The 26823-nt window shown below is 37.8% G+C and overlaps 1 protein-coding gene across 1 annotated transcript; it reads right to left on the reverse strand.

Moving 5' to 3' along the window:
* Window positions 1–645: 645 nt before the first annotated feature.
* On the reverse strand, window positions 646–26203 carry DIPK2A (divergent protein kinase domain 2A). The gene is made up of 3 exons (XM_072407907.1): window positions 25315–26203; window positions 8971–9274; window positions 646–6608 (listed from the first exon to the last, which is right to left on the reverse strand). Exons 1-3 carry the CDS (start codon window positions 25966–25968, stop codon window positions 6277–6279), a joined length of 1290 nt encoding a protein of 429 aa, XP_072264008.1. The 5' UTR covers window positions 25969–26203; the 3' UTR covers window positions 646–6276.
* Window positions 26204–26823: the final 620 nt, after the last annotated feature.

Genomic DNA, 26823 nt, shown 5'->3' on the forward strand with positions numbered 1-26823 from the left:
GCCATGTCCTTGCACCGACCAGGAGAGGAATTTCAAAACTGTTCCCTGCGTGAGAACAAATTTAAAAAAAAAAAAAAAAAAACTGTGTTGAGCATGTAACTAAAATGTTTTTTTGCCATAGCAGGGACGGTGAAACCTGCCCATTATCACCCAATCCCCATCCCTTTTGTCTAGGCCCAAAGACGGGTTTTTTTAGGCACCGAATTGTGAACAGTGGAAACAGGTTGTGACAATTCTGAATTATCTATCTAGAGATAGACTTAACATGTGTCCATATTAGTGATTCTTATCCAGGGTTACCCCCCAGCGTGTGTCAGTCTAAGTGAAACAAATTATCTTTTTGGATTTTGATAAGAATTACAATATTCACACTGACTACCACACTAATGTGCTTGTGAGCTGTGGATATAGTAAATATAGCAAGGGTATATGGGCTTATGGTATAAAAGGCCAGCAACACTGATCTATATTAATCTTGTGTAATGTAATTTTTTTTTTTAATGGGTGCTCAATGTAATGTGGTCCAACTGTCTTTTAGAAGCAAAAAGTTAAAAAGTTTATTAAATATATTGAAAAACTGTACAATGTCATTCACATTTTCCATTCAAATCCACAATTACTGTAACAAGAACAAGAGAAGACAGATGAATCAAACTATTCTTTATTAATTAATTGCATCAAAAGCTGTAGAAACGACTTTCTTTTAATGTAAAGGCACAGGAAGACATTCTAATGAAAAAATAAATGGAAATTTACAATACAAAACAGACAATGTTGGTGCACATACAAACCTCATATTTGGTCTTTCAAAACAGATTCCACAGATTTTTGTTTGTTTTACACATTTGTGTTTACCTATACTAAAATACCTGTATTTTGCCATTTACAACAATATATTATCTGGTGCAAAGTTAGAAATACAATTATTGCTCCTTACATGAACCGTTTTCCCTGTAACTTTATATTACCATCCCCAATTGCTTGTGAATTTTTTAATTAGAATATTTTAGTGCCTTCTATATCATGCATATCAGAATGTCTAACAGTATAAAACCTGTTCTGAGCGGTGCAGACCTGGCAATGTTTTCTCTTCTGTGGTTTAGTAATCAGGCAAAATGTTCAAACTTGTTTATCGTGGGGGGGGGGAAGCACATTTAATTTTCAATCAGCTGCTATGATTAAACAATGATTTCAAGGCGTGCCTATATTGCTGTGAGAAGAGCTTTCCACTCTACCTTCCGAGAATTTTTGCATTGAGGGGGAAAATGAGGAGGAATGCAGCGGTGCTATGGAAAAGAATAATTGCCACAAACACTGTAGCACTGAAAAAAGCAGCAAGTTGTTATAGCAACTAATTTGACATTATGATTTTCAAGGCTAATTAAGTTTATCAAATTGTTAACTCATTTATCGATTGCAGTGACACAAGTCAACAGGCATTATGTTGAATATTTTCCTGCCCATAACCAATCCTTCAAGCCAAGTGATTTTATAGGACAAAAACCCACAATTTAACAATCTGTGAACATAGGTCCACTAAAAGCAAAAATAATATGATTCCAAAGCACATGTATGAAAACTAATCTGCATGTGTTGAACTGGCCTTTTCAGATACAAATGTAGAAACTTCCCTGAACAGTATTCCCAAGTAAAGTCATGATCAACTTATCATTTTACAAACTTAATAAAACTGCCCTGTGAAGTTTTACTATAACTGGAGCAGGAAAACGTAAGTAACATTAAAGACATTGTTTGATGCAACAAAGGCAGCGGCATCTCCTATTCACAATAAAAATATTGGTGCTGGGGGTAACCTTACTCTATCTAACCCCCACCCCACCCCCACCCCCAAATCTGTCTCTGCGAGAGGATAAACCAAGAGAACATTTATGACTATTCATGTGATTGCTTCCCAGAAAGATATCCAGGTGGGGGAATCATAACATCCATATCATATAATATCCACTAACAAAAACAAATGGGCTTACAGTGTTAGATGGGACCAAGCTGGATTGGAAAACATGATCATTGTATGAACTATTACTAGATGATGGATATTCAGACTATTGATGGCTCTTTAAAGTACGGAGGCATAGCAGTGATCACTATACAGAATGTGAATGAATTAGGAGAACCAAACAACCTGAAAGAATGCCATATAATCCTACAAGTGAACAATTAAAACCATCTAATCCACCTTTATGCACTGACACACCTGCTTTAACAATAAATATAATGTCATACATGATCAAGGTTGTTGAATTGTTAAGAAATATAGGCTCCTTCAGCTGCCAATCATGTAGTCTCCGAGGGACCAGCCAAATTTATGATGGTTTTAGTAAATTTAGATGTAGGCTAATCATCAGAAGTGTGTGTGCATTGCACAGGTTTCGTTAAAAGCATACTATTCTGCATTTAATTCTAACATTTTACTTTTAACACATGGTTTAAATAAACTGGAAGCCATATAAGCAACTGATTTGTTCACTGGATCCCTTTTGTAAATTTCTATACAGGAGTTTTACAGTTTTGTAAAATTAAAACCCAAAACTACTAACTGCAAAAGAAAAAAATAAAAATAGATCATAAAACATATGCATGCAGTAATAACAGCTAAAGGAGGAAGTAACGTTTAGCTTTACAAGTAATCAAGGATTAATGCTAAATTGGTCAGCAGTTGACGCTCAGTATATACTGAACCTTAAATACAGGCACAGATGATAAAGAGCAGCCCGGCTTGTAGTTTTGCTGTATTATAGGAATACATAGTGTTTTGTTTTGGATTTTTCTTTTTATTAGGAACAGAATATTTACTTTTTTTTTTTTTTTTTAACAATTATCCTGAGATATTTTGTAGTAATTTTTGTAGTAATTTGATTGTCCTGTTTATTAATAGTGGTTACAGCATGTGTAAAATGTTTTGTAACAGAAGAACTAGGTTTAACTAGGCAAAAAGGTTTTAAAACAAATTACCCCAATACCTTTTTTGGCAAATAAGAGTAGAGTATAAGTAAAAGAAGGGAATGTCAGAATAATGTTTTCTGTGTCCTGCTTTTCTTCACTTCTTGTCCCGAAGATGCAACAAGTAGTTAGAAAAATCTCAATAAAGAAGGGAACTCATGTTTTACATAGATGTTGCCAGCACAATTGTCCTCATTAAAAAATCTACCCTTAACTTACCTCAGGTAAAAACTCTTGGGTTTCCCAATCACATACGGTCATGCTGACGCTTCTAAAGTGAAGCCAGCCTGTCATTTTAAACATGCCGCTAGGAGACTTGAGATTTTAGGAGTGCTGAAGTTTACTGAAATGTAAAATGACAGACGGCACTCTGGTCAAGGTTTGTGCTTACCATCCTCAAAATGGAGCTGAAAGTTACCGTATTTTTTGCCGTATAAGACGCACTTTTTCTTCCCCAAAACTTGGGGGGAAAAGTTAGTGCGTCCTATACGACAAATGTGTTAAAAAAAATATTTAAAATATTATACTCACCCGATACCCGATCCTGCGTGTGTTTCTGGCTGCAGCGTCTGTCTCTTCTCTCCTCTGCCAGCATCGTGTTTTCTCCTGTCAGTAAAGCAAAGCGAAAGAAGCCGGCACAGCGCCACCTGCTGTTCCCTGTCCTAACTGCCGTACAATAGAAAAAAAGCACAGAGTGATCAGAAGGGGAATTTGAATGACAGAGTGAACAGAAGGGGAGTTTGAATGACACAGAGTGATCAGAAAGGGAATTTGAAAGGTACAGAGTGATCAGAAAGGGAATTTGAATGGCACATGAGTGATCAGAAGGGGAATACTGGTATGAATGGCACATGAGTGATCAGAAGGGAAATAATCTTTCAGAATCTTTTTTTCTAGATTTTCCTCCTTTAAAATTGGGTGCGTCTTATATTCCGGAGCGTCTTATACGGCGAAAAATACGGTACTTTAAATTCCTAAACAATGCTATAATAGCTTGCTGAAAAGTTTTTTTGTAAAAGCTTGCCTTTAAACACTGATTTTATAGAAGCCAAATAATATCTGAACATAATCCAAGGGAATCCTTTTGGCTATGTGACCCTCTGTGTATTTGTTTTTGTAAAATACATCAAACACATGTAAACTTGTCTTAAAACCAGAGGTAGAAACAAGTAGGGTTAACTTTGTATTTTGTGATTTGACACAACAAACAGACTGCTTACAATCAAATGCATGAGAAAAATTTGAACATTAAATTATTTTGATTTAGAAACAGATTAATTTGAGTGCTTAAAAAAATTGTATTTGATTGCAGGAGAAAAAAAACAAGCCACATGAAAAGGAATAGTTACAGGAGAAACTAGATTTCCTGTACTTTCCTTCATACTCCTAAAAGGAAGATCAAGAGTCAACGAAAGAACGAAAATTTGCAGACTGGAAAAAAAAAACTGTAGTAAAATGTTAATACAAAATGAAGGGGCTTAAAATTTTATGCTGAAGTGGTCTTTTGTTTAACAAACGTTTATACCACAAAAGGCTAAAGAAAGACACAATGGATATATTTAAATTACCAATATTTTTTAGGCCATAGGCCCACTGATTGTGTTTTCAGAACTGCAGCAGACTAAACTGGACTCAAACAGTAGAGGTGTATAGAATTATGTTAAAATTGTAATAGATAAAAATTCACTTAGTCTAAACTTCTAAACAGACCCAAGTCTACACATCCTAAAATGCAGTGTAGAAGCAGGCAGCTTAAAGTTACTGTACATTACTTTGTTTTTAGGAGTAGTTTTCTTGTGAAGCAGGGCCTCAAACACACAGTCTCCACCATTAACAAGCTTCTTCCAGTCTTGACAATACATTGTTTCTGTACAGCTTCCTGACCTCTGACATAAAACCCAAGTTCTGAGCCTGACAGGAGGTTCTTACTAGACTTCTTGTGTTTTGTTATGCTATAAATTATTAGATGACCAGCAAGGCAGATCAAGCAGAAACATAACTTGCATGAAAGTAGAGAATACAACATACAACCTCTTCTTGGTCTTTTTGCACCGTTTTGTCACTTGTAGATGTTGGAGACAGTTATAATTTGTTAACCAAGAACTATGGCAGGTTCACGTTAAAATTATTTACCCCAGTAGTAGAACACCTATTTACTTAGGTAAAAAAGTGTTACAGCAGACTTAAACCTTCAGAAATTTAAGGTAAAAGTGCAGACACTCAAAGTATTTGTGTACATCTGGCTTTTAAACCACCAAGTATACGTTACAACTGTCACTTCAGCAGAAGGCAAACTCCCCAATACAGTTTATGCTATGGATTGAGACCAACACAGTTATGACAAGGGTTCCTGTACTCCAGAACTGTTATCTTAAAAAGATTTTAAGCTAGGAAGAGGTTTTGTTTAAACACTTTTCCAGACCATTACAAAATACATATGGAGATAGCCATGTATGGTGACTGGAGACATGTATTAGATGCAGCAAAAATTTTGGTCTTAACCAAGGTAAACAGGTAAGAAACAGACCTAAAACTTTCCTAACCAAAAATCCTAAACCTGTAAATCTGTGTCCAGTGTTGGTGGTCATCTCTTTTCTGTGTATCTTTCATGTACTCAATTTATAACCATAACTTTGGTGGACCAATATTAGCAGAAGACAATAATGAGAAAACAAAGGAAAAGTCAAATAAATTCTTTAAAGAAAACTAAAGAATGACTACATTTTAATGCAGTATTAGAATATATTTACAGCATATGTAAAAAATAAGAGATATTAGGAAACATCACGCAACATAGAGGAGACACCAAACAAATCAAGAGCTGGGAGAGAAAGAAAAATATTGGTGCCTCGACATACAAATATGAAATGACTCAAGAAAAAAGCCTTTAAAACAGGCCAGAAGTCTTAACTTGAACTTTCCAAGTAAAGGCATCAGCTTCACAAAAATTGTGATACCAATGTAATATGCCATGTCAACTACTATTTGACACATGAATAATCAATTATTAAGCTACCAAAGTCTGTTTTTCTCCAGTCACCTGGAGATCTCATGTGATCTACCTCTTGGGTAATCCAAGAGAAAAATCAATAGTAGTTTTAAGTATTAATTAGATAGAAACACGTACCTGGCTTGATTGCAGAGGATTGGATACCATTCTCCCTTTCACTTGAGCTCAATTCAATGGCGTTTACAAAGCTTCTATTTAGAACGCCTGGCTATACAACCGTAATTTAAGCTGGTACGTGCTCTAGCTAATTACACTTTCATTTAAAAGACAGAAGAAAAAAAAAAAAAAAAGACAAACAATAAGGACTACCTCACATTATTACTTAGCTGTGCAAGGTATTCTCTTAATTCCTTAGCAGCTTTAAACCTGCCATATCGTTTCTTTGGGTTTGCACATTCGTCCAGCAGTGCCCCAAGATGGCCATCTTTGGCAATTTCTGCCGGAGGGTCGTGAAGAAGACCCCCAGAAGTGCCACGCCAAGTAGCGTGACTAGATAAGAGATTCTGGCAAATAGCATAGAAATTATGGTCCACGGTAGTTCGAGAACAAAGAATTTCTTTTGAGAAGGACAGGCATGCTTCTTTGTCACAGTCATCAAATTTGCTTTCATACCACACGTCCCAATTTTCTGGTTTATCTAGAAAAGCAGAGAAAATTCTTTATTAAAAGATATAAATGCATGATAATTCTTTACACAAAAAAATTCTACAATATCCCAATTACAATATTCATTTCCGTGCTAAGGTTTGTTTTCCAAGGTACACTAGATTTGACCTACTAGACACTACAGCACTATGACAGAACAGATCAGATCTTCATCAGACTCCAATCTCAACTTTCAATGTAAGGCCACACAGTAAATGTATTACTTAAAAAACTCTTATTATGCCCAAATTACTACCACATTTGAAACAAAGAAAAGTGGTCTGAAATGAAATGGACCTGTGTTCATTTTACATTTACATCTAATATTTATGTAAAAAATGCAGAAAAGTGTCTTCACCTAGGGTAGCACTTTAATAAACAAGCTACAGAAAGGGTATGATGATCAGAATTACCTGGCAGATTTTTTTTTTTTTTTTTAACCAGTGAGAAAACAAGAAAGCCTAAAAGACTACAAAACTTAGTTAAGGTATTGTTATATAACGCTATCTGAATATTTTAGAATTTCCTCTATGTGCACGCTTGTCCCAGGTAAGCAATGGTTACCATTAGCAGCTTCCATTGACCTGAAAATATACTGGTTGACTGGCTGTCATGACTTCCTGCCCTAGAACTGGTAATGCAGTTAAATGACTTTTTTCTTATTCTGGCAATCTATAATACCATGCTTGCCAAGGATGGAGGCTATGGTAGCCACCCAGGTAGATCCCTATAAATGTATTACAACACACAGCTTTTCTACAGAAGATTTTCTACATAAAGTAGTGGTGAACCTGATACATTGTCATGTAAAATAGTAAGTACACCCAATGGAAATTAATGTTTTTTCAGGTTTGAACAGGCATAAATTAGATCTTGTACTGTGCTTACAGATATAGTAAGAAAACAAGTGATAAGTTTGTTAAAAATAACACAAAAAATGTGGTTAAAAATAGAAAACATTTTGTGAGAAGAAGCTCCACTGTGAAGCATAGTGGTGAAAATGTTAGCCTCCGGTGTTGCTTTGCTGCTTTAGGACATAAGTGGCTTGCAGTCAATGAGTCAATTAATTGTTGTGCATCGTAACAGTGTGTTTGACACTAAGAAATGGAAAATTTTGTGGGGGATTGAAAAGGTTGGTCATATTTGCATAAGTCAACAATTTCAAAAGGGTACAAACTTTACATTTTAACATGACGGATGCAGAAGAAGGTATTGGAAAATGATTCTGAAATTTAAAAATTAACAGTGCACAATGCAACTGTACAAACTGGACTAAATATACTCCAATGTTTCCCTTATCCTTAGGCATTCCATTGTAGGTGGGTATAAACCATTACATATCACCAAGAAAAAATCATTGCATTGTCAAATTTCAAATACATTACTTTATCACATAAAAAATTGATGCATAATAATATAATAAACTAAAATAATGTTTTACCTACACTGCTAAAAGAGACATAGAATTACAAAATTGAAGGAAAGTAGCTTATCATTCTCAACATATGGGGCAGAAAGCAAAAGAATAATTTGTAGGACTTCACCAATCAATCATGTGGGTCTTGTGGAGGAGCAGGTGGTGAACTCACAGTACTTGACAAATATGGGTATTATCTGAAAGCAAGCTGACAAAATATCTGGCATTCTATCCTGAAAATGAAACGCCTCTTGGTTTTGTGCCAACTTGAGTACAACTGTGTATTTTGACAAATGCCAGTATTTTATTACTACAGGTCTTTTCCCTAAAATAACAATCCAGTCATGTTGACTGATCATTGGTCAGCCCCTAAAAAAGGGATTTATGGATTATGATCTATGAATGGGTACAAGATAAATGTTATCAGGGTGCTCCATCAGTATCAAATTTATGGCAAGAGATGTATTTTCTGCATATTGGTATATACAAACAAATGTAAACTTATGATCATATTCTTTCTGTGAGGCAGATAGCAATTCTCACAGGTAGAAGGTTGTTTGTGATTAGTTTTTCTTCTTCTTACTCTTTTCGATCTAAAGAAAAAAGGTTCATATATGAAACTATACTGGCCATTCTTAAAGCTATGAAATCCTAACATCACTTTAGGCTAACCCGCACTACCTTGGCCAAAACACTTAACTAAAAGATGTAGCAGCAAATGAGATGCCAAGTCCTCTTCTAAACCATAACAATATAAACCAATAATAAAAATGTTAAATTTTTCTTTGCACACACACATCACTGCAAGAAACAATCCAGATCTCCACAGCGTTCTAGTTCTAGCAAACACTGGAATGGGTGAACATAAATGTGTCATTTGTGAGATGGGCAACTGAAAAGCCTCAATAGTTATCCAACACTGTGGATGTACACTTACTTTGCTTTATTAATTTTTTATCAGCTACCAAGACATTCTCAGCATCAACAATGATTACTTTTCCATCTCGAGGTCCAACTGCAAAGTTGTCAAAGCTGACATCCAAGAGGTAAAGTGCAAATTCAAAGTCATTATTTGTGAGCTGCTCAGCAATTTCCATTAGCTGCCATGCAAGGTCCACACGCTTTTCCCAGGGAGCATTGTAAAAATTCCAGAGTTCTTCACCTACGTAATTAACAGCCACCATTCTTCCACAAGCTCCTAGGTATTTAGCAAAAGGCCAGCCTTCATCCGATGGAAAGCTCTGGGAGGAAAAAAAAAAAACAACAAAAAATGGATTATTTCACAATATAATACACAATATGAATTAATGTTAAGTCTTATTAATGTAAAAGAATCTGAATATAGAGAATTACTATAAGGGAACTAGTAATATATTAAAATATAACGAGCTGAGATTCTTGTGTCAGTACTGGGCTCTCATTTCCCATAGCCGCCAATCAGACTAAAAGTTTTATATTGTCAAGCGCCACAGAGCCGATTTTAATATGATTGGTAACTTCAAGTGCTCAGTATTACTCAACACTGAGCCATGATAAATGAAACTCCATAACTCTGCAATGTAACAATTGAAATAGGTGAGTGATGTTCACCACTCCTCCAAATACCCACAGCAGCAGAATAGAATTCATAGGTCCTGAAGGCATTACCATTGAAATCAATGTGTTTCAGGAGCCAACATTGATTTTATGCAACATTTTCTTTTGTACAGAGATTATATAATTGGAGAGAAGAGAACAGGAGTAAACAACCTTCATTGTGGTCTGCTTAAAATGACAAAATGATCAAAATTTTAACTAAAGTTACACTTTAAAAAATGTTTCATCAGGCCGGTCAGCATTGCAGAAAGGTACAGAAAGATTTCCCTATTGCAATAATCCCTCCTAAATGCCCGATTTCTCCATGGAACTAAAAAGGTGAGCTACCCTTGCTCAGCTAAGCTTTGGTTGCCAGGACATCTGCCAATTCCAGCTTCACCTGCACTTGTTGAGACGGGAAAAAATCCGGCATGAGTTATATTATCCCAGCCAGACAATCAGTATAGCCATGGATTGCAAAGAGAACAGGGACAGGTGAGTATCACAGGGTTTAATTCTGCTTTAAGGGCAACAGGAAAATTATCCTTATTGACAACAAAAACAGAACTAGCTTGCCTCATTAATTGGCATCCCTAACAGATTTGCATGTGTCAAGCTAATATATAATAAGATGACCATACCAGCCAATTGGAGTCACTGAAACCAATAAATTTGCTTGCCGTGTTCTATGATCTGATATGTTGCCTAAACCTGCTGAAGAGGCCAATAGACAAACATGGAGGCTAATCAAACCAGTATGCACATCACTGAGGTCCACCAGTTGTATTACAATGATACGCAACTGGTCATAAAGCACAATGAAATCCCCAGATCTAAGTGACCATATACTGACACATATACAAAAATATATATGTATTACCCAAGCAAGAAGAGCAAATAAAATAAACTGCACAAAACAGATTGCAGATCTAAAATAAATGAAGTGGAGATTCATTATTAAGATAAAGTGCAACACAAAGATACCAATAGATAGAAATGAATTTTGAAAATAGAAGTATAGCATTAGCTAGATTATTTTAATAGGAAAATGGAAAGCATTCAAGTTCTACCACATTAGAGGGTGTAGAAAAGCACAGAATCCATCCTGCCAACAATCTGACAAAACAAAATCTGTGGGCTCACTTGTCTAATAAAATCTTAGCATACCAATTAAAGCAGAATACAGTCCGAATTAACATACAATTAATCTCCCAACTCCATACTGGCCATAAAGCTATGCTACCAGACTTTGTATTGTCATCTGTGTAAAGAACACATTCCAACTAGAAGGGGAACCATGTTACATCTAACACCTGACATACATATTACCCAGTTGGGGTCAGTGGGGAATGCAGTCATTTCTTCATACAATGTTTCGGTGACAGTATGAAATATATGGATTAGTGCAATAATGAACAGTTACTACAAGAGGTCAGTATAGATATACTTATTCCCCACCTATTAATACACAACTATGATCTGGGCAGGGCCTTTCCTTCTTGTTATTGCTTGTATCTGTGTGTCATTTACTACCGCTATTTAATGTACAGTGATGAGTAATATGTTGGCGCTATATAAATACGGTTTATTAATAATATTGTAACCACATAAATCCAGTTAGGGTTTTGCTATTTAAGGCATGTGTAATCTGTTACCTATACTGATCATATAACATTTCATTAGTTTACACAGCAAAATACACCCTAAAGCCACATACATTACATAAGATACTGACAAAAACATAACTGAATGAACAAATATGATGCCATTCTTTTATCTAATATACATACACACTGCTTAGTCTAAAACAATATATCAACACTTTAGTTTATCTTTTTGACAGGACATTTAAAAATATTAAAAGTATGAGCTGACAACAGAGCTGGCACATGCATTCACAGGGTGAACTTACCAACAGAGTTTAGGTTGTTAACATAACGAGAATGATCACTAACAAGTCACTTAGCTTAGTAAATTTGCTGAAAATCTTTTTGCAAAGAATACCTAGCCATGTGGAAGTTCAAAAAATGTTTTATGATTGGATAGTTAAAGAAAGCAAAAAAAGGCAACATGAATCACTCACAGAGTGATAATTTTCATTGCCAAGTGAACAGTCCTTTTGTAAATCTAAACACAGGGACATTTGATCTAGCAAACAAAATTAAAATCATTTTTCAGGTACTCAGCAATTTAAAAGCAACAACTGTACTCCATCCCAAAAATAATAAAACCAATGTTTACAATAGTCCAAAGTTTCTTGTTTATATTCAACATAATATTCTCCACTTCTCAACCTCTTTCAATCAAAGTCTTCCTCAGGAGAGTGAGATAATTATAATAAATCAGGTTGGAACATAAAATTACTTATTAGTCACGTGCCAACCAGTCCTAACATACCCTATAAGTCCTATGTATATTTACACTTACTTGTTTAGCATTGGTTAAAACATGATTGCTGGAAACATGCACAGAAGTCTTTCAAAAAGGCTACACACAGATGACACCCTAAAATGTTTTATAAATCAACATCAAACACATGCTTTTGCAGCACCAGGGCCCCAGGTTAAAAACTCAGCCAGGACAATATGTGCAGAGTTTGCATGTTCTCCCCAAGTTTGTGCGAGTTTCCTTTGGGCACTATTTTTTTCCTTCCACATCCCAAAAACATGGTTAGGTCATTATGCTTTGCCCCAAATGTGGCCTTAGAGTGTGGTAATGACATAGGACTATGGTAGGGGCATTAGATTGTAAACTCCTCTGTGGGTTATTATTAATTGCCACAAACACCCCTGTTCAGGGACCAACCACCAGATGCCCCCCAAAGGCTATGTGAGTGAGGCAGTAGCTGCTGTTAATAGTTACTTTTACCTATCTGTTTTTTTTCCCACTGAAAAGGCAAGTGATATAATTGGGGCTCCTGAATATAACTGGGTTCTCTCATTCATATATACTACAGCATGAGGTGTGCAACCCTTAGAAGCTCTGGAGGGCCTCAAGTGATACCTCCAACATATTATTTACACATATGGTTCCAAAACAGAAAAATGTGAGACACTTGGGAGACCGTGGACACACTGTAAACAAGTCAATACTCTGCAGACAACACAAAAAAGCTATTCAAAAATACTTCATGTTGTGCATTATACAAAGGGTATCAAATGGGAGACTATTTATCAAACACATACAGTTAGGTCCATAAATATTTGGACAGATACAACTTTTCTCTTATTTTGGTTCAGTACATTACCACAATAATTTTAAATGAAACAACTCAGATGGAGTTGAACTGCAGACTTTCAGCTTTGAGTGGGTTGAACTTGTTGTGTTAAAGAATTGTGTTAAAAAAGGCTTTAGTTCCTCACATTTTTATGCAAAATTTTTGTTCAACCCACTGAATTAAAGCTGAAAGTCTGCACTTCAGCTGCATCTGAGTTGTTTCATTTAAAATTATTTGTGGTAATGTACAGAACCAAAGAAAAAAAAGTTGTTGGTCCAAATATTTATGGACCTAACTGTAACTCAGCTGTGAACAAAGCACAAAACTTCATTGCAGGATTAGAACACACTAATGTTTGTATTTTTAACTTTGCATTACAAGGCAGCCAAGATCCTAATTAACTTAACACAAAAGAAAAAAAATATATTTGACAGCTGTGTTTAGTTAAAGCTTACGTGAAACAAAAGCGCTGAAGAAAGCTTGTAATATCAATGCAATTTGAATGTCTTCGATGCCAGAATAATGAAAATAAAACGATAGGTAACTTAATTATAAGAAAGAAAAACTTTAAAGGGACAGGAGAAGAAAAAAAAAATTCTGATCATTACCATGAACTAAGCACATTTCATTTCAGAACAGCATTTATAAATACAGGCCTGGCCTAGAACTTCCTCAACCTAAAAGGGAGATTTGTAAAAAAAAAAAAAACTACTACCATTGCTCAAATCTTAAAGAAAGACTACTGGGGGAGTCAAAGACAATGAAATGAGAGAGAAGCGAGATTCCTAGCGGAAATATGTACTCCAACAAAGCACAGAACACCTAGCTCTGCAGAGACACCATAGTAAAACAATGGCTGGCATTTCAACTATGCAATGCTTTAGTTATGCAAGAGAGCAAAGGTTGGATATTATACCAGCACTGGTAAGGTATTTCAAAACATGATGTTTACACCAAAGAGTTATCACCAGAAATACAAAAATTATAGCTTACAGTTGGGACAAATGTAAGTAACCAATACAGGCATATTATATGTAATACAAAAAAAAAAAGTTAGTGAGGAAAAAAAATGTTTTTGCCTAATAATTTTTTTCCCTTAAGGATGTGCTGAATTACTCCCCATATAACTTTACACCCTTTGCATAAAAGTGCAAATCCTTAACGCCGGTGGTTACAATTCATGCTCTGTGCAGAATGTCCTTAATTGTAGCCTGTCTATTTCCATGTAGAGAGCTGGGACCGCCCACTTGATAAACAATACAGGGAATCATGGAACATGTAGTTTTCTTGAAGGAAGAAAGCAGATTTTACAGCCACTCTGTTGCCCCTTAAGTGTTTAGCCAGATATATAGTGGGAAACACAATACCATCTGATGACACAGACAAACTTATTCAAAACTACAAAACATTTTTTTAATTAGGATAAAATTGTAAGTGTGTAGTTCTACATAGTACAAGGACTGTGACTAAATGTCCTTAATGGTTAGTATGCTAGTTAAGAGGTCAGGGTGGAAAAAGTGCACAGAGGTGCCATTCCAAATGAATCAGCATATTGAAGTAACATGTGTTATAACACAACGGTGTGAACTGGCCCTTGGTGTCACCTATATATAAGAAAAGTAATTTTTTTTTTTTTTTAACGCGGCACTGCTTCCTGCTTACCTCTCCAGTGAATCATATTCGGTTTTGTTTTAAAATGTGTGCCTGCTAGTCAGTTTAACATTATCTAGTTGCTTACAGGATAGTAAAGTGATCGTGACCTCCTAAAACTTCCATTTTACTCCTACCCTTAAATTTCTGAGGATTTTTTTTTTTGAAATGTAAAACTTGTTTTAGTACATGAAATTTTCAGTTTTTGTTTCACACCAAGAACAGATACCTCTCTGGGAGATACCACATGCAGAGTCAGTCTACGACAGCTCCATAACAGGTGAATCGAGGCGGCAGCGAGTGCTACCAGTACTGGCCTGACCCGATTACATGCGGCTACTATGATCCTTAAAAGTGCATCAAATGTGTCATTTTGATCAATCGCCTAACAATTTACCTTTTGACAGCTATGTACATTTTTTTGTTTTCATGCAGTAGCTTGGCATGGGGGTCCACTGTGCCCATCACAACAGGGTAAAGCTCTTACCTCCCCTGCACGTCACTTTGCACATCTGACACCATCCCAAGGAATCTTCTGCAAATAAGGTTCTTCATAAAGACTGGAGGTAATGAAAGATGTGCAATGGATTAAATGACAGCTGTACAGAGCATTACAAAAGTTAGCTAGCAAACCAAAGGCAGGACACCATGCTTTAATTATTCCAGTCTGTCAAATATACAGAGGATAATCTCTTCTGAGAACAGGGAAATCTCAGACAGCAGATGTCAAAGATTTGTACATTAGCTATAAAAGCTGAATCAATCATTTCCTGATGCTGCAGGATTGTCAAGTGTTAGCAATTAGAGGCAATAAACTCTGGTAAATTATGCAGATTGCAAAAATTCAGAAAGCTTGATATACAAGACCAAATAATTTTTTATCGGTTATTCTTGAACAAAAATAAAGATAATTTCCAGTGTCCTCCCGATTTTTTTAACCAGGTATGGGAAAGCTGTAGCAGGGTGGTTAAAAAACGCAGGTGAGCCAACAAGACAAATTTAGTGCTCCCAGATGTTTGTACTTTAGGTGTCCAGTAAAAGAAGAAAAAAAACAGTGCTACCACAGTGGTAACAAGCAGTTTTAATCCAATTCCATAGAGAAGGCCAGGGCAGTAAAGCACACACACGGAAATGCCTCTCGCAACCTACTTGCTAATGTAAACTAAGGCTTATAGGGCAAACCTTTGTGAATGACAAATAGCGATCTAAATTTTAACAAACTTTTTGCAAGAGCCACACACAAAACTGGCTGAGGAGAACAATGATTCCAAACAATAACAACGCCAAAGTCTTATAAAAAACAAATTAGGCAAAATATTTCAAAACGACACAATCGTGTGACTTGCCTATTAGCATTCCATTGCAGGGTGCTGCCATTTTTATTAATATTAATTACTATAGCGTTAACATTTTACGCAGCGCTGTACAATAAATAGGGGTTGCAAATAACAGACAGTGAAACAGGAGAGGACCCTGCCCTGAAGAGCTGCCATCTTCCTTTTCTTTTTCCTCCAAGAGACATTTTCTGTCATCTTGATTGGCCATCCCATGATGAAGTAACTGAAGCGCAGGAGTCCATTCATCCACAAAGGAAGCTGGGGACTGCTGGGTTTCCCTGGCAACCAAAGCAGACGCTGTGTAGCTCAGCTTTGCCGCCAAAACCTGGAACGATCATGTAAGTAAGACATATCATTGCAGAAGAGAGATTGCCTGTCTGTTTTTGTAATAAAGACCTGTCGGATCAAGCATTTGTAAAAAAGGAACTTTAGTACGTACAATACATTCTAACAAATATTACTAGTAATTAAAACAATGTTATGAAACTTAGGGACATTTATCAATGAAGCACATGCCCAATAATAATAGGGCTTAATCTGAAAAAGTCAAGTGCTTTTGTGTGTACTGCATCCAGCCACACGTAAATGGAGTGTGTACCACACAGCATTTTAAAAGGATGAATGTCTGTATTGAGCTAAAAATTCTGCTCAAGTGTGCAACTTAAGACAACCATAGACTTTTTTCTTTAAAATTACTGTAACTGAGTATCAATAGCAATCAAATCAGTAAAGTAGCAACAAGCCTCATGGGATGTGGCAATCAAGACAGAAAGAGGAAAGTTTTAAACCCCCCCCAAAAAAAGGTAACTTTTACATTATATAAAAGGGCTGTCTAAACTTTTATGCAAGGCAAAAATTTTAGTTTAGGTCCGCTTTAGTACTGAAAGCAAATGCCTTGGATAGAAGCAACAATTATAAACCAAGTTTCTCCTACAAAGTAGGTTGCAAAGCCTCTATTCTTCTATAAAAGTTAGCAAATTATTAGAAAAATGCATGTTCACTGATGCCGATTCCAGAAAACAATTGTGTCAAGGTAAAGCCCTGGAGCAGCTACTATCAAGCAAGGTGGAAGCAAAGGGTTGGGTGTGGTTGAGCTGTGGCCAATTGACCTCCCATATGATAGTGTATAATTTCAGGACAAACACCTGACCACTAATGTAAGGGGGGGAAAATGGGCTTTTTTATAAAACAGTGTATCTGATATTTCCTCAAACATTCCCTATAGGAATAATTACTGCCATTGAAATACATGGACCTGGCAGATTCCCCGAGAAGGAAAGCTTGAGGGAATGTCCAATTTCCTGTTTTGTAAATGGAGACCCATGTGTGGTTTTAAACTTAGTTTGAAATACATATAGATAAAAATACATTGCTCTGTGCTAATAAAAATAAAATCTATTCTGGATGCAATACATAAGGCTTGTTCAGATAGGTGGTTCCAGGGCAGTTCTTGGCATTGGTTAACGAACCAGCATATCAACATTTTACTGTGGGCAACACTGAGCCACTACTGTCCCCCATTCATTATGCCTGGGTTGACAAATGGTAGGATCCTACAATGTAGTGGTTCAACCATAGGCGAGCTTTAGGGATGTGAGAAAGTTTGAGAAACAGAACTGCAACCTCCCCTCTGAACTCTCCAGTACCGCACCTAGCTGACCAACAGTCAGTCACTCCCTTCTCCAGCTAAATGATGTTCAATGTCATTCAACTCTCACATCCTTTGATCTGGGGGCATCATCAAATTCTTTAACAGGGCAGATTTAAGAGATTCAACAGTAGGAAACTTCTCTGAAAGATCAATTAGCAATGATAAATCAGCTAAGTTTGTCATTAATACCCAAGTGGTTATCCAACTCTGTGCTAACCAAACCTTTTGAGACCAAAGAAAGATACTCAAGTTTCCTTAGCTCCTCCAGTGCCACATCTGCCATGTTTATGCTCAGACAAAAAGTTCTGTGAGCCAAAAACTAGGTATTCATGCGAGGCTCACTCAGTTATTAATGCTTTTGCTAAGATGTGAGTTACACTGCTCAAAAGTTACCAAAAACCTATAAATTGCAATAACAAAGCAAATTACAACCAATTATCATGTTTTAATTAGGTTTCTTTAGCTGGATGACAGGTCAGATTGTTGAGGGACATGGACCTTTTGGAAACCACTAAATGTATTATGTACTTGAATTCAAGGCTAAACTTATTTATCTGTCCATACTGGGAATTAAAATACATTCATGAGGAATGTATGCCAGCAGCATTATATATATTGCACACACAGAAACACAGACACAAATTTATTATAATATATTCTAAATTCAAAACTTGAGCCTTTTGAGAAATCAAAAACTCTAATAAACTGTTTTTACCTAAAACCAATATTGATTTTATTTTTTGGTTCGGATATTAAGGAGGTGACCAATAAAGCTATGGCAAATCCACCTAGTCAGGACCCAAATACTTTTTAAATCTTGTCAAGCCTTTACATTAGCATAACTATTACTAATAGAAGGCTGAAGGCTCCTCTAGGCCTGTGTAGAGCAAAACATGTCACAGCAGGTTGACCAACAAGTGGGACCATATGTCTGTTCATGTCCAGAAGCAATTATAAAAAAATCTTTGTTCCTTTGTCTATATTGTCTGCAGACAAGCATATGTAATCAGGACCGTCATTACATTGTCAACTCCATGACTCCTCAAGTTTATGGTGTCCTCAACTCTTCTTTTAATGCGCTAATTATGCATTTTCTATATTGATTGAAAGTGCTCAACAAACCATTTCATCAGTGATTTGTGTTTAATGGCCAGCTCAGAATTTTCTGAATGTATATGAAGGTGGTGTCCCTTTGAAGCAAATTTCCACTGCACTTCATTCTGATACATCTTGCTTAGGACACCTAGTAAGCTTCCAAGCAAATGAGTACTAGGTACCATGTAAGTAACATGTATGGTATTTGTACCAAACCTTAGTAGGGTGGTCAAAAAAAGAGGAGGTAGAGAGGATGAAGTGGAAAAGTAAAAGTATATATCACATGCACCTCCTAGAAGAGTTGATAGGATGCCTGGATTCTCACCGATAGTTCTTTCTATGCAAAACCAGACCATATCTTCCTATATGTCCCATATCTTCAAGGAGTTAGTCTGAGGTCCTCAAAAAGTTACTTTTGTTTACACTCACAACTCAAATGAAATGATTTTTGTAATGCATAACCCAGATTAAAATGACATGTCAGATAGCATAATCAGATAGATTTCCCACTTGTGAAAGAACTACTCACTTGACTATTATCTGTGACACTAATTATAGTTATGTTGTTTATGCCTGGCCATAAGTAAATTGTGTGCCCAATCTGAATTCAGAAGGAATTCTTTCTGACCATAGTCAGCAGCAATAAAACATAGGATGTAACTGTTTGATGGCTACACTGGTACATAAGAGATATGTTGAGGGAAGGGGTCTTGAATATTAGGAGTCTTAGTAATTGATTCCCTATAACATTTTTTCCCTACAGATGGGAACACCTTTACTTTACTTTTTCAGTGGATTCCAGGATATTCTGAACATTAGAGAAAAAAAGGAAAATATGGCATATGGCAGTTCTCTTGGCCAAAAATGCCTTGTTGATGCCAGAGGTTAGAGGAGAATAGCCAGACTGATACAAGCCGATAGTAAGGCAACAGGAACTGAAATAACCACATGGTACAACTAAGAGAAGGCAAAAAAGCATCTCTAAACACAGCACATTTAACTAATAAAGTGTAAATTGAGCAATCAGGTAGGGGGGGCCTTATGGCAGGAAAGCATGCATCTCTCTAAAAAGCTGCCAAACTGCTGTGCATGGGCAGCTCAGTTTTGGTTGACAGGATACCTGGCACATCCCGGCTTTCCTTGTGGTTGCCGGCACTGAATCAACTCCCGTGCAGCTCCCAGCATGACCAATCCAGATGGATAAAGATCGGAAGAAGGAAAAAGAAGAGGGTGGGGCTCTGCAATGGACCGGGGGGGGGGACGGATGAATATCACAGAGTTTAGTTCCACTTTAAAGTAGATGGGCTACAACAGCAGAAAGACATCACACCAGAATTTGCGTCAACGTGAAACAATTCAGACTGGTGGTGATAAAGGGTGATGGATATTTTCTTGGCACAGTTTGGGCTCCTTTGTGCGAGTTGACCATCATTTAAATACCACAGCCTAGCTTAGTATGGTTGCTGACCATGTCCATTTCTTTATGACCACAGCGTACCAATCTTCTGATGGCTACTTCCAGAAAGGTAACACAACATCTCAAACTGGTTTTATGAAAATGACAATGAGTGCACCATACTCAAATACAGGGCTCTATAGTCAGAAATGTATGGATCACCTTTGGGATGTTGTAAAACAGAAGAAAATCATAATAAATAGTGAAGTAAACAAATCTACAGTAAATGAATGATAGTATCATGTTTCCAGCACCTTGTTGAAGTACAAAGAATTATTAGAGTTCTAAAGTCAATGAGGTTTAAATTGGTAGTAGCATGGTGTACCTTATTAAAATGACCAGTGAGTGAAATTCTATATATATATTATTTTTGTGAATACTACTAGAAACTTTAGAGGAATCAAAGAGAAGATTGATCTGCACAGCATTCTCTTTAAAGGTTTTAATTTTTTTTTTCATTTATGATGTACAGGAATAGTTATAGTGAGGCCAAAGAGGTATTTTTATTTTGTTTGTATTTTAGGGAATAGCCAAGTCATCCAGTAGCTGCTGCCTGCTGATCTGCCAGCAAATTGCTGAAGCCAAGGATCTGGCAGTGGTCTATTGGCACACATGTCTGTGTGCAGAATGACATTTCTGCTAGTGACCATTCACATAGTGCTGAGCTGCAGTATTGCAGGGAATCTATATGAAGAAAATATTCTGCTTCTATACCAAGCTGCTACCTCTGGTATGGTATTGCCAATACCAGTCATAGACATTATCAGTTAGTAAACTACATAAACTTTCAGCCTGACAGCAGATACAGAACTACAAGGTAGCAAGGGTAGATTAGCTTACAGGCACTTTATTGGCGTCAGATGTGTCTCGCCCAGACATGCTCAGCTTTCTTCGTGTTGCAGTCCTCATCAGTCATAAACATCAGTATATCATCCCCCTGAGACACCAAATTTTCATGACACCCTGGTCTGAATATAAAGAGCTAGGGCTTCTCCACCGACTTCTTTGTAGCATTACATTTTTATTTTGCCATTTACATGAGTCCTATTTTGTCTTTTATGGACTGAACTGTATGACCAGACAAAGTAATCAAACTTGTTCCTACTGGTCAAAATAAATGCTTTTAATAAACAAAAAAATTAAAAACATAAATGTTATACTTTATATGACAGAAACCAACTAGGAAGAAATAGCATAAAGCTATTTTACTTGCAGGACAAACTTTCTTTACATAGGCTTACAATGTAAAATGAAAAAGTAAGAACATTATTATTTTCAGCAGAAAAGGCAAAGCTGTGATTAAACTCACTTTTTCTCTCATCCCTCAAACACCATGAAACAGTATCAGTTTTAATAAGAGTGTCTAGACAACAGCTGATATAGGAGCCGACTTCCATGATACCTAAACCATCTAACTAGACCTTCTGCTAATGGTGCAGATCAGTGTCAGGCGGTGCCAATGGCGATTTGTGTGAAATCCTACCAGGAACTTGGAAAATGCACTCTGTATGATTTCAATGCAGAAGCTCAAAATCTAACTGGGCAAGAATTTCCAAAATAACCGTATAATTAAAGGTCGAAGTGAAGAGCAGCATCTATCCATGAAAAATCCAGGTTTATCTGTGTATCCAGGTTTATTGGGGAATATGTGCAATAAAGCCATTTCTCAGGCTCCAAGATATAATGTAGGGTGTTAAAAAAAAATTAGGATCAATCAAGAATAAAACAAGACAAGAATAAAACTGTTTCCTTTATAAAAAAGGTAAGACTTTCGTCAAATACAAGGCTACAACCCAGCAAAGGAATTAATGTACAACTATATATATTATAGACACACACATATGGAATGACCCAGCACTGCCCTCTACTGCACCCACTTCTTTCTCTCAAACTTGATAATCCAGCAATCTAACTGCAAGCTTCCTGGCTAAAGAACATGTTGCAAATAATAAGCAAGACACTAAAAAAATGATGTGTTTAAACAAGATGAAATAATTGACACAAAGCTGAAACTGATCATGAAATCTAAAAAACGTAACTTACTCATGTTTTGTACATTTCTACATTTCAGAAGTATAAATTCAAGCAAGTGTTTACTATACACTGCATATAAAATATATAAAAAGGGTCTTAAGTAAAACTTATACATTGTAAACATTAACTTAAGGCTAAATTTTGCTTTCACTCTTAAAAAAAAATAAATTAACAAAAACAACCAAAGCAGCAAATTAGAAAAAAACTGTAGACAAAATTACAAAGACCTAGCTACACATATTCTAGTATCAATATTAGTAAGATTAGTAATTGAAATGTTAAAATATACCTCTGCCCAGACTATGTGCACTGAACAATTTACAATGTATTAATAGTATTCTAAAGAAAATATTCCTGACCTCTTTGGTCCTTTAATGTTAAGTTATTCCTTTTCAAGAGGTAGCAGATTCTGGAATCAGGCATTAGTCTAACAGCTTAGGCCAAATTGACACCGGCAGCTAACCATTGCTGCCTCCCCTCCCTAAATTAAGGATGTATGAAAAAGCCATTCATCTGAATGACGGTACATACATAAGGGTAAAGGTATTCACTGTTAAAGAAAAAAAAAACAAGCAGCGTGCATGCAGCGTTCAGCAAGCACCAACCATGCATCCAAATAGTTAATCACATCCATCAGAAATTGATGACTGCAAAAAACAGGAAAAGTCAATAAATATCTACCTAAAAATCCACGATCAACCTCTATACGTAGATTTCTAGGCATTTGTCAAAATGTCAAGAGTAAGCTCAGTCTTAGAAACCACTGCTGGTTAACATCGGAGGATTGGCAGCAAAGATTCCTGTGCAAAAGAAAGTGGTAAGGCAAGACAGAAAACTTCAATAATTGTTATAAATGTTTAAGATATTTTTGCACAATGCATATAGATACAGAGACAAATGGGGTTTTCCCTTAAAGTGCTTTTACTGCTTGTCCACAATATGTGAATACTCTAGTTTTCACATCCTGGGCACATGTTTACTTTACACATTTCTTACGTTCACTGGCCATCTGCCTTCAGAGCTTTATTCCATAGAAGCTAAACTACCACATCAAGCCAACTTATAACTTTGACTGAATTAGTAATTACATGCAGCTATACCTCTCTGGAAGCAATCAGACTTCACTGTAATAAATCATTAATAGATCACTTGTCAATACACCAAATCCAGCTCCAGAAAACATGCTGCAGCATTTCTAACAGAGAAACACTACAGTGAAATCCTGTTTGTGCTTTGTAAAGGTTTGAGAACAAACTACTGACAAGCAAGCAAGAAATTCACTTAAAAATGAAGAACTGATTGGGAGCAGCAATGTATAAATTATATATTCTGAAACAGCAAAGAACATGAAGCTAAACCCGCACACCTTTAGAAATATCACCTGTAACCACACTTCATTCTACAAAGAGCTATCTCGGAGTGTTGCTTAAAAACAAATTATGTTTAGAGATTTGACATCCAGGAACACAAACCATGTCTCAGCTATGAACATAAATAAGATGACCCAACACATCCACTATTTATATTAAAACGCCTATCACCTACAAACAAAGCTTGCAAGTCCAGGAGAGTTGGAGTTCCTTATAAACAATCTAACATGGTTATTTCAGCATTTTTCTTACAGATCCTGACAAACAATGAAACAGGGCAGTGTACAGTAAGAAGACTTGTTGAGCCTGAACAAAAGAAATGCAGATCTGCTAGTACTAGTAAATGCAGGTGATGTGTAGTGACATGTCATTCAGGTGGGGACAGTGCCGGCTAGGACTTGTAGTTTCACAAAACTCTTAAAAGAAAACTTCTCAGACTGACCAAACCTTTGAGTAAGCAGCGCTGCCTCTGTATCTTGTCATTCTACAAGTGTTAGATCCCGCCAGTCATGTGTACCCTGTGCCTTCACCTGGGAAAAGCATTAAATAACTATACCTGGACCTACAGAACACATACTGGTTCAAATAGACAACTATTACCCCAGGGAACTATCAGCAGCCACAGGCTGGTGCAGGAAAGCTTTAATAAACATTCTGGCACAGTTCTCATGTTGGTGCTGAACTTGGCTCCAACACATAAATTATACCTTAACGAAACACTTTTTAGATTTGGATAGCATGGTGAGGGGTTAAAACAAATCAGGGTTTAACTTGCTGGGTTTGTCCCTATTCAGATTTATTCTAACCGCTGCAAACAATAATGAATAATTTTACAATGGGGCCACTTGCTCCTGTGACAAGAGCCGTTCCCTACATTGATAAGACTCTCCTCTCTTCTTGCTGAATCTACAGGACAGGAATTCAAGTACAACATAGCAAAAAGCTAAAGACATGTCGGTGGTTTTAACCTTCCCTTCGCCTATCCAAAAAAAAGTTTAGCTACATACGTATTAATATTATCATTATAAACAGGATTTATAAAGCACCAACATATTACGCAGCGCTGTACGTTAAATAGGTAAATGTGGAATAGGCATTTCAATACAACATGACAGAAAATGGGCATGCTTGGATCTGTAGTCCGCCAAGCACGGAGAATGTCATCCTGATTACACATTATTTGGGCACACCTGGATCTGTAGATCCATAGTTATGGCAGCTTGATTTGTTAAAGGGTCAGAACCACAAAAACTAGACAGCCTAAGGCTGATAGTGGGAAGGCATGCTTGGATCTGTAGTCCCACAACAACTAAGAATGTCATCCTGATTTCACATTGGTTGGGCACTTTATTTGTAGATTCAGAATAACTTAAGAGGACAGAAATGTAGACACACAATACCTAGACAATCTAAGCCTGGCAGTGGGAAGGCATGCTTGGATCTGTAGTCCCACAAGAACTATGTCATCTAGTGATTGGGAACACTTGGATCTGTACATTGACTTAGATCTGTAGATTCACAACTAGGAGGTTAGATCCACAGCAACTATTTAAATCAACCTAACTTAATAGCAGGCTTGGATCTGTAGTCCCACAAGAACTATGTCATCTAGTGATTGGGAACACTTAGATCTGTAGATTCACAACTAATTGAGGCTGGACACACAGAAACTACTTGAAGAAACCTGACTTAATAGCAGGCAGATATGCTTAGACCTCTAGTCCTACAATAACTAGTTGTCCTGATTGGTTGTACATGCCCCACTCTCATTGGCCATAATTGTAGGTGTCAGCCCCGTGCTCTCTCTCCCATGATGCCATGGGGCAGGACATGCTGGGACATGTAGTCCCCAGCCACAGGTTGCAGTAAAGTTTGGCAGGACGGTGCCGGTCTCACCTGGAGCACCAGGGGCTCGGGGTTGAAGGCCAGGGTGAGCAGCAGCTGCATCCGCTCGGTGTCCTTGAGGTTTTTGAGCAGGAAGCTGCCCGAGTCCTTGGTCTCGGCGTAGCGCCTGACCACCCGGTCCAGCAGCCTCTGGGAAGGGCAGTGCACCAGGTCCGACCAGCCCTCCACCACGTCCGGGGTCAGCAGCCGCACGTCCCCGTTGAGCCGGGCGAAGTCTGTCTTGTACATGGCCTGGAGGAGGTCGCAGCGGGGCCGCCCGGTGGCTTTCTTGCAGATCTTCTGGTCCAGGTCGGCCAGCTCTTGGTTGGATCCGAGGCGTTTGAGCACCACACGCCGGCTGCCCTCCCGCGGCTCCCCGTACTGGGCGAAGTGCACGTTCTTCACATTGAAGAAGTCGAGGAGGCGCACGCGGCTCCAGCCCTCCAGGCTCAGCTGGCCGTTCATGAACTTGCGGCACCAGCTGGTCCCGAAGCACGCCGGGCACTTATTGAGGCTGAGGAAGCGGCGCTCGGTCAGCTCGTTCCGCTGGAAGGAGGCGAGCAGGGAGTGTGTGTTCATCAGCATGACGACCAGCAGGCTGGCGGCAAATAGCAGCTTCACGTAGCGGTACAGGCGGCCGAACTTGAGCGAAACAAGGCGCCACATGATGGTCCTCCCGCTCTCTTCCCCTCCTCAGCACCGGCGGTGGCGGCTTCGCCTCCCCGCGGCCGCTGTCTCACCACCGGCGGGGCCAGCTCGTAGCCGAGGCCGGCAGCGTTCGGGCGCTCAGGTAATGTTTCCGCTCCTGCTCGCACTCTATTCTTCACTCCCCGCGCTCCAGCGGCTCCGAACTTACTGACAGAGGCGACTCGAAACATCCGGAGCCAACGATCGACGAGAGGGGGGGTGGCCGTGTATGTGTGGAAACGGGGGAGGGAAAGGCTTGTTGTGTCACGTGACAAAGAGGGGAGGGCGGGGAATGGCAGGGAGGTGACGTGCAGCTTGCTGCCGCCATCTTGGGTTGGGCAAAGTTTGGATGAGTTTGTTTACTCACTCACATTAGTCCTAAGGGAATGTGAATATTGTATATGTGTGAGGGGAAAACACACATTTATACAACTCCATAATAGTAGGTCCGATGGAATGCCATCCAATGGATTGAAAAGGCAACACAACTTTATACAGAGACAATGATGGGCAATAAAAATTTACATTTCACTCCACCAGGTTCAGGAGGAGTCCAAGGCTAGAGGCCTACCCATCTTCCGTCTTTTGAAAAGTCACCACTTCCCACCATTACATATCCCCCCTCCTATTGTGTGTTACTTCCCCCACCTTATAGATTGAAAGCTCTTCGGGGCAGGGTCCTTGCCTCCTCTGTCACCGTATGTATCTGTCTATCATTTGCAACCCCTATTTATTGTACAGAGCTATATAAATCCTGTTTAATATTAATAAATATTACAGGGGTTATCATTTGTAACTCTTAGCTCAGTTCATGTGACACCAATGATCTTTTCA

This window comes from Pyxicephalus adspersus, chromosome 4 (genome assembly GCF_032062135.1).
Source record: "Pyxicephalus adspersus chromosome 4, UCB_Pads_2.0, whole genome shotgun sequence".
Taxonomy (NCBI): Eukaryota; Metazoa; Chordata; class Amphibia; order Anura; family Pyxicephalidae; genus Pyxicephalus; species Pyxicephalus adspersus.

Excerpts from the sequence above, each read along its gene's own strand:
- DIPK2A (XM_072407907.1), bottom strand. The coding sequence starts at position 25,968 with ATGTGGCGCCTTGTTTCGCTCAAGTTCGGCCGCCTGTACCGCTACGTG. Across the intron at positions 9,275-25,314 it reads CCGAGCCCCTGGTGCTCCAG|AGCTTTCCATCGGATGAAGG; the intron begins GTGAGACCGGCA and ends TTTTCCTCCCAG. Across the intron at positions 6,609-8,970 it reads TAAAAAATTAATAAAGCAAA|ATAAACCAGAAAATTGGGAC; the intron begins GTAAGTGTACAT and ends CTGCTTTTCTAG.